Raw genomic sequence first — 9,436 nt, 5'->3', positions numbered from 1 at the left:
GTGCTAGGGCCACAATAATGAATATAATTTCGCAAGTTCTACTTGTAGCTCGATTGCAGACACTAAAACTACAGTGTATTGTTTATTTTGACTAGCTGGTAATCGAGACTTTTTATGTTAAATTACAAACAGATCCCGCATACAACTGCCTTTCTTTAAAAGTCTCTTCAACAATCATTTTTATAGTTAACTAGCTTTTACCCGCGACTCCGTCTGCGCGGAATAAAGAAAATACACACAAGATAAAAAAGTTCCTATGTCCGTCTCCTAGTTCTAAGCTAGCTCCCCATCAATTTTCAGCTAAATCAGTTGGACCGATCTTGAGTTATAAATAGTGTTACTAACACGACTTTCTTTTATATATATTTTTATATAGATTTAGATACATCATGTACATAAAACATTTTTTTTTTGTCTTACTGAAATTTTATTTTTATTTATTGTATCAATAAAAATCTAAATTAATCCGCTGTGACATATCATGTTATTGTCAACTAGAAGTAGAAATACACAAACTTTAAATCGTCCTGTATAAAGACGCGACTGACCAAGCGACAAGTAACAATGCAACATATTTCGTCATTGCGATGACATGTGGAAATGTCGTCATTCGTCAGTATATATTTCCGTTCAATTGTAACTATAGTTAACTATACCATAAATCCTTTGGTAATCTAGGGGCGCGGCAATGCCCCCACCGTAACCTCAGTGACCTAAGAAATAAACGACAATGTTCGGATTCAATAATTGACATTTTTGGAACGAAGTTCCTTATCGCGCGTTGTGAAAGGGGGCTAGACGGAAAAAATTCTTACGAAAAGTTGTCACGACACTTTTTGCTATATCACCATGGCAACGACGTGACAATATATAACGAAAATTCATAGAAATAAAATGTACTTCTTGTGAAGACTTAAGTTTTTTATGCATAGAATAAACATTGGTTCCTTCACTAATTAATTGAAAGTAACTTCGTTCCATCCGGGTGTCCCTTGACACCTCTCAAGTTTTTTTTAATAAAAGGCGGTTAATAATGCGATAAAAATCAAATTAACATGGATTTTCCCTACAGCAACGGAAGGTTCTTATACCTATTGTTATCCCTTTCATCCTCGTTGAAGAAACTGAGATAGTAATACGTTTTTGTCTAGTTACTGCATTGGTAACTCACATGTATGCCACATACGTTAACAATACGTTTTGTAACATCCTATACGCATTTCCTGGAATAGAAGTTAATAAGACATTCAGTTTGACGGATTTTCAATCACTTACGAAAAATAACCACCATAGCACCTAGTCCAAGCAAGTTTTGCAATTTCTATTTAATTAGATTCAGTATTGTGATAATAATACTTTACAAAATGATGTACATTATATTGTAATTAAAATTGCGGTCGTTCATTTGCAGGGCTTCATTAATTACGCACTTTAAATATAATATTTTTGTATGTTTGTCCGTTAGTTCGATGTATTGTGTTACAGCGGCAACTATGGAAAGGAAATATTGTTTTTGCGTGTTGTTCGCGATGGCACTTCTTGCGAACGCCTTTTGTGCACCGACTCCTGCTTTTAGATTGAGGCGGGCTGAAGACGATTTAGAAGATTCTGTAAGTGAAATATAAATGCTATTATATTCTATTATGATAAATATTATTTAATATGAATTCTTATTAATAAAAATTAAAGGCAGTCCTTTGTTTGTTTATAATTTGAATGATGTATTACTCCAATAATACAGTTAAACAATCCAATCCGGTAATAATAACGAAGTAACAGCCCGAGCCGAGGCTCCTGAGGGAGCTCTCGAGTCCAGTTACTCTTAAACGAGGTTTAGGCTAAGCGCCATCGCCCGGCCACCTCAAGCCTGGCGAAGCTGTAAATACCTCTTCAAGGCAAACGGTGAAAAAAAATTAAATAATCTTTACTTTAACACGTGTTTTAACCCTTTGACCACCGGTGATCGATATTTTAAACGTTAACGTGGTTATAAACAGTATGTTTTACTCTCAAATTACCATCACAAAAACTGTTTCCGGTATAAGTGACTTGTAATTTCTTTCTCAAGATCACATTACGGAAGTCTACGCAGATTTATATTACAATAATAATTTTTTAGTTCAGTACTTTTGTAACTACAAAAATGTGCTAGATTTATAGTTTAAAATAAGGATTACAGTTATTTTATTTCGTATTTCAGAATGACTTACAAAGTATCTCTATTGGTACAACAAGTATAACTACGTCGGAAAAAACTGTACCAACACCAGATCCCTTTGACGACGACGACGACGATGATGATTTTGATGACCTGACACCAGCGCCATCTACCGGCGGCAGTAGTGTGTTCAGCCTTCTAAAATTAGTCACCGGTTTATTTCCAGGATCTAGTTCAGCTAATGTAAGTGTTCTTGGAATTTAAATTATGCTTAATGCTATTCACGCAATATTCTTCTTTTAGCTTCTAAAGTGGTTTATTACTCTGACTCAGTAGTTTCACTACGCACTGGAACCTGTAATCTGTTATCGATTAATGAAATTGTGCCTTTAACTAGTCTATTACTGAAGATATCTCGTACTAAATGTACATTAAACGATGTTTCAATAATTCTGTTTGGGGCAGTTTCAATTATTATCAATTTCAGTTTGTTTTTAGCACTTTTCGCTTTACGATTCGCGTCCACGTTTTGGGTAGCACGATTATAATTTTTATCAAGTGTTTTGTCCTTGTGATGGATTGTTTTTTTTAATCTATACACTCTGCACATTTCGAGTGTTGTGTGATTTACACTGGACCGCACACAAAAGTTTTCGTGTGTTTTTCTATTCACAAAGTAAGTAATTAATAATTTATATTATTAAATTGATATAATAAATGTTTAACTAACAATTAATGCTGTTATTGTAATTACAGATTGTTGAAAGCATGTTAAAAATGTTTATAAAACAAATGATGCTGAAATCGAATCGTCGTCAATTTGTAAAAGATAATGAAATTGTTAATGAAGAAATAACTAAATTGAAGACTCTGTTTGAAAAGCAAGAGAACGAAATCACATCAGTTGAAGGTGAAATCGAAGACTCGAAGGAAAATGTAAACGTAGAAGACAATATACGTAATATTTCTAAAGAAAATTCAGATTCCAATTTAGACTCCATCGAAGATGAAGATAATGATTCAGAATATGACTCTGATGAACCTTTAGGTGGTGGGGATGGAGGAGGAGGTGGTATTCTAGGTCTCTTAGCAGGGTTAAGTGGCGGGGTAAGTTTTATTTTTATTTGTTAGTTTTTAATTGTTATCGACAACAACTGACCAGTGTTATGATTTTAGGAAGATGGCCAGTCAGATTTAGGATCACTTTTAGCTACTGTTAGTGGAATTGTTGCGAATCTTAGCGTAAGTATTAAATAATTCTTAAAATCACATATTTGCAAAAAAAGGTTAGAGGAAGACCGAAGAAAGTGTGGATGGAAGGTCTGAAAGAGAATATGAGTAAGGAGGGAGTGATTCAGATATAATGTCTGATAAATGAATATGGAAAAGTGATACATTCTGTGTCGAATCTTCGTGATCAGGATGACCATGTTAAAAACTAAGAAACTCGCCTTAATAAGATTTCCTATTTTAGGGAGACGGTATCGATTTGAATAGTCTCATAGCCTCCGGAATTGGACTGTTTGCTGGACTTCTGGTAGGTAACCGTATGAAAAAGTACTGAGTACATTTCTCATATCTGTGTCTCTTCTCTATTTCTCTCCTCTCACTCTCTCTTTTTGTCGCCTTTCTTCTTAGTTTACTATCTCCCTGTAGGTGGTCAGTTTTCTTTATTCGTCTCTTTTATTTCGCTATTTCCTTGATATTTTTGTCTGAGCCCCATATGTATGTTCCTTTCCTTTGTTAGCCGACTTCAAAAAGAAGGAGGTTATTTCTTTCAAAACTACATCTTTCCATCTTGTTCGTAATGTCGAATCAATTGGTAATATTCTTTTACAGTCAGAAGGAGAAGAGAATCCGGGAGCTGTTATTGCTAGTTATCTTTTAACTTCATTGGACACTATAACTGGCGGAGGAGCGGTATGTTTAACAGGTTCAATGCTGACTCGCATGTCGACATAACTTTTATATAAAAACCATTGGCAAAGAATATGTTCATTATGAATTAAGTTATTACCTAAGTTAATTGAGTTTTCGATTTTTTTTTCCAGCAAAATAATGGCGCATTTTTCGGAAACTTTCTTTCCAAGTTAGTCAAAGGCACAAGCGCTGTAAGTCCCATTTATTGGTTTGTATGATTTATCTTTTTTAGTGATGTTCCCAATTCTATGTGATGTATTCTTTTTTAGGCCGGAGACCCAGATTCAAGTTCTGAAGATGGAAATAAGCCAATGGCTGATTCTGGTGGTTTTGTTGCCAGTTTTATAATTTCTTTATTGGGAGATATGTCAAAATCAAGTTCAGGAGGTAGCTCCCATCGCTGATGAACAACGAAACAATGTCAAGAAGCTTATTCATTATTTTATTATTTGCAATTATCTATACATATTAATGAAATTCGAAGTGTCTATAATATAGAGAGAAATAAATCATATTTCTTACACGTGATGTTTTTGCGTTGCTCGTAACGAAAAACTAATTATTAAAAATTTTGTCAGTCTCTCCGTCTATCTATCTGTACGTAAGGCCGCGTTTGTTCCGGGTAATCTCCGAAACGGCTGGTCCAATTTTGAAGGGACTTTGACGGGAAGGTAGCTGATGAATGCAGACTCATTACAAGCTACATCTTTAATTAATCCTTTGCTAGTAGTTGCTGGTGACCGCTAGTTAACTGATAGAACTTTGAACTTTATGGAATTCATGAATTATTACGTTGAAAAGATGTCAGAATAAAATTTTAATTGCAATTAATATTTACTGTTTTATTTCAAAGTTTATTACACCTAGTATTGGTGACATTAATTATTTTAAAGCGTTATTAAATTAAATATGTAAGTATTATTTAAATAATTAAAATGCAGCAATGACTGCAGTCTTGTTTAAACTCTTTACAGGATGTTTTAATTTTCTTCTTTTTCATCGAAAATTGTGAAAATACCAAACTATAACGTGGTACATATTGTCATGTCTGTTTTTGTTTATTTCGACAGTGCTAAGATAACGTGTAACTTTTATCTTCCAGTCCAGTGTCAGCTCGACGGATGAGACAGCATCTCCCTTTTGGACCCTGAAGCTAGACATCATCAGAGCGCTGCTACAATTCGGCACCAGCGTTCTCGGAATGGCGTCTTCCACATTCTTCTCGGCTTCATCCCATTAAATAACCGTAAGTTTTCACTGACAAACCCCTTGTTAGTGTAACGGGAAGCCACGTTTAGATTAATTTAAATGCCATATATTTTTGTAAATAAATGTAAATTGATTTTTCTATTTGTTTTTAATTTAAGCACTCATTTAAAATAAGAACCATTTTCGACCATACCATCACTTAATATCAGTTGGGATCAAGGTCAAGCGTTAGTATACAAATAGTAACAATAAATACAATTTAATTTTCATACAAAATAGTTCTTAAATAAATGTGTCTTTAACGATACTTTGATAGGTCCTTTATAGTGTAAGTAAAAATAAATTATTTTTTGATACAAAATAATATCATCATCAGTTCACATCCTCGCTGAGGTGCTCGTTGCCTACCTAATTTAGGGGTGATATGGCCATAGTCAAAAAAGCTAGCTCACGATGTTTTCCTTCACCATAAGAACGTCGGATAAATGTACATTATGTAAATCGAATTACTACATGACGGGATTCGAATCCAGCACATGCTGATTGTAATTCAAGTCCTTAAACCCCTGAGTCACCGAAGCACAAATATTATTAAACCGGACATAAAATTTACTTAGTAGTCAACATTAAATTGCTTTACTTTCTATTGACATTTGTAGTCACTCGATCGTTACCAAATCATTTATTTATCACGCACAATATTTTGTTAGTCCTGTATTACTTCAAATCCGACCCATCACTCAACATAAATAAGAATGATATAAACATAGGTATGTTTTTTGAATAAACAGTATGAATTTGTAGGTTAGAAAATTAAACATTGTGGTACTGATTATTTTGTGTATTAGACGTGTTGTAATGGAAAATCCAGGATATTTAGTGCGCGGACCGTTAGCTTTGGTGCTGCAAATCTCACGATATCAAGGCGTAGCTCCATTGAAGTTGGAGCCGAGGAACAATGGCTATTATGCTCAAAATTCTTATTTCATTTTCCATTGTAGCAGATTTCTACTTATTATATTAAGCAAGTATACATCTATACTAATATTATAAAGTGAAAAGCATAGGTGGGCACAGTTAATCAAAAAGTTAACTTCGTTAATCGTTAATTCGTTAAATAAAAATTTAACTTCGTTAATCGTTAAAGCGTTTAATTTAAGAAAATTTAACGCAAGTTAAAGTTAACAGTTAAAGTTAATTTTGGTTTATATTACGAATATAGGGCGCAAGCGGGAAATGGCCATACGAATTATCTCCGAATCATATGGACTGATTTAGTCGAGACTTTCTATAGAACTTAGGCTATTTTTTTACTGCGCTTACGAAATCTCGGGCGAGCGCTAATCCTATCTATAGTTTAGTTATATAATATACTCAAATAAAATTTTGACGATTGGGGTGATGTACTACTGCCTGTACGATATTAATGACATAGCATGCACTAGTTACACACACTTATAATATAGCTGATTATTTAGATAAAGGAGAAAAATGCATAGGTGTATTCTTAGACCTTCAAAAAGCATTTGATACTGTGTCAGTGCCAGTCCTCGTAACGCGGCTTCAGAATGTTGGAATAAGAGGCACACCTCTCTCTTGGTTTAAAGACTTCATGAGCAACAGAATACAACGAGTTCGTGTTGGATCTTTCATAAGTGAGGCAGCTTCCTGCTCCTACGGAATTCCACAGGGAAGTACGATCGGACCGACGCTATTTCTAGCTTATATCAACGAGCTATGTAATATGGAGCTCCCTAACGCTGAAATTCTCATGTTTGCCGACGACACTGTGATACTATTTCATGGAAAATTCTGGGATACAGTCGAAAGTTTTGCTAATAGTGGCCTTACACGCATCTCGCAATGGTTAGATAATAGCTTACCTTCGATAAACACGACAAAAACAAAATATCTAGCTTTCCATAAAATGGTTCACACAAAACCTCCCCAAGATTTTACCATTACTATGCATCAAGCTCCATGTAATAGAAATTCAAACAAAACAATATATTGCACCTGCCCAGCTATAGAAAGAACAAATAGTATTAAATACCTGGGAGTCATTCTAGATGATAAATTAAACTGGGGTCTCCACATAAACAAATTAGCGAGACGAATCAGGAGGCTAATATATGTTTTTAAAAAATTGAGAGAGGTAGCCAGCCCTGAGCTCTTGATTACAACATATAAAGCTCTTTGCCATTGTATTATTAACTATTGCATTTGCTCTTGGGGTGGAGCCTCTAAAACTTATTTACTTGAAGCTGAAAGAGCGCAACGGGCCTTACTCAAAGTAATACTTAAACTTTCATTCCGATATCCCACCTCTGAGCTTTATAGAAAGTCTAAGATTATGAGTGTTGATGATGATGTGTGATGAGAAGATGTGAGTGTATTAAGAACTATCATCGTAATGGAAACGTTAACAGGAAATAAAAGAAGACACATATCTCCGTTGCCCGTAGTTAGAACTTCAATGGCAAGAAAACAATACAATTTTCAACCACCTAGATTATACAACCTACTTAACCAAAAACACAATGTTTATAATTTAAACTACTATGAAATGAAACAACATGCAAAAAATTGGCTAAACAACCTAGACTACAGAGATTGTGAAAATCTTATAAGTATTGAAGAGTGAGAACTTAAAATGAAATAGAAAAAAAAAAACATATTAAAAATGTCTCATAAAAAGAAAAAACTAGTTGCTAATTTATCTATTGTTATCTATCTATAGTTATACGCACATCTGACATATTCATAGGGATACATTCACACACCAACATTCCCACACACACGCACACTCAAACATACACAACACACACGCACATACACACGCACCAACCTAAAACACACGTATGCAAAAAAAAAATCGAAAATAAGTTAGTTATATCTTTTTTTTTTAATGTTTGTTTTTTTTTTTGAAAATTTCATAAATGATTGTTTTCTTTTCTATTATCACTAAATGTAAAATTAATTTAATGATGATGATAATGGGGGAAGGGATTGGCTCCTGAAACACAGGGCTTTGCCCTAGTTCAGGAACCAAGGCTTCCACATAATTGTGTATATGAGTGTTACAATAAAGCAGTTAAAGCAGTTACTTATATACTTCACTGACAATGATGGACAATTGACCTTTTCAGTCATTTTTTTATTGACCATCCAACGTCACGGAATTAGAGAACTAACTAAATTTAGACAACACAAGTTTTCTATTAAACAGTGAGACATACTCGTATTATGGTAATATTCAAAAGAATATCAATCTCAAATCTCAAACAAAATGCAGTAAGAAGGGACATAAACGTAAGTATGTTTAATACATCTCAAATATAAAATGTCGCCTATTTACTTCGGCCGACACCGACTGCGAAATAACAATAATTATACAATATAGATATGTTACAAGAAAGAAGAGAACTTTCTTTAGAGTTTAGAGGATTTTCATGACATTATTTTGTTACTTTTCAGTGCATTTTGTTTGAGATTGTTTTTTATGTTATTGTAAAGGTCACTTGTGCCGACGACATTTCATATATTAATTTTAGTATAACACAATTTAACATTATTTCACTAACATAATTATTTTATCTTTTTCCTCATTCTTTCTCGTTTTATCGTATACTTTTTTTTTGTAAACAAACAAATTATCTTCGCTATTGTCTTTGTGCAGCGCACGTGCATCCCCGACCATAAGAAGGGTTGGGGCCATAAATCCATCGAGTTCGTTATCGTATTCTCTGTGCGGCTGTCCATTTGATCCTTTGTTCATATTTTTAAAATGCAAAATTATTTTTCGTTGACTATGAAGAAGCCCCAAAAAAACAAACGACGGTAATAAACACCTAAATCCCTTTTGTTTTTGAGGAATGTTTATTGCGTGCACATTTCGTCTTTCGTATTTTTAAATTTATTTTTCATTGTTTGTTTCTTATCTACGCAATGACAAAAAATCCTATTTGTACGCTTTTTCAAATGAACCATAAACGATTTTTTTTATATTTTTTGCTGTCCTTAAACTTCAATATTAAAATAAACATTTTCGTCGCCAACAAAGTTTAGTTGTAATTTAGTTACGACGTTGAAGAGTTATGCACACTTGATTATTTTGATTGCAATTCAACGCAGTGTTTATCTTTTTTA

General features: G+C 33.7%; 1 protein-coding gene across 1 annotated transcript; it reads left to right on the top strand.

The window, feature by feature from the left end:
• Positions 1 to 1,719: 1,719 nt before the first annotated feature.
• Positions 1,720 to 4,482, top strand: LOC106718600. Its single transcript, XM_045683323.1, has 8 exons — positions 1,720 to 1,758; positions 2,201 to 2,401; positions 2,915 to 3,265; positions 3,335 to 3,400; positions 3,633 to 3,695; positions 3,998 to 4,078; positions 4,210 to 4,269; positions 4,348 to 4,482. The coding sequence occupies exons 1-8, from the start codon at positions 1,720 to 1,722 to the stop codon at positions 4,480 to 4,482; spliced, it is 996 nt and encodes a 331-aa protein (XP_045539279.1).
• The last annotated feature ends 4,954 nt before the right edge of the window (positions 4,483 to 9,436 follow it).

Source organism: Papilio machaon, chromosome 21 (assembly GCF_912999745.1).
Source record: "Papilio machaon chromosome 21, ilPapMach1.1, whole genome shotgun sequence".
Lineage (NCBI taxonomy): Eukaryota > Metazoa > Arthropoda > Insecta > Lepidoptera > Papilionidae > Papilio > Papilio machaon.
Note: the sequence above shows the minus strand (reverse complement) of the source record. Positions and strands in the feature narration are given on the sequence as shown.

Bases quoted from the DNA above. Each gene is read 5' to 3' on its own strand.
- LOC106718600 (XM_045683323.1), top strand. From the start codon at position 1,720: ATGTATTACTCCAATAATACAGTTAAACAATCCAATCCG. The intron at 3,401-3,632 runs GTAAGTATTAAA...TTCCTATTTTAG, and splicing joins GAATTGTTGCGAATCTTAGC to GGAGACGGTATCGATTTGAA. The intron at 3,696-3,997 runs GTAGGTAACCGT...ATTCTTTTACAG, and splicing joins GACTGTTTGCTGGACTTCTG to TCAGAAGGAGAAGAGAATCC.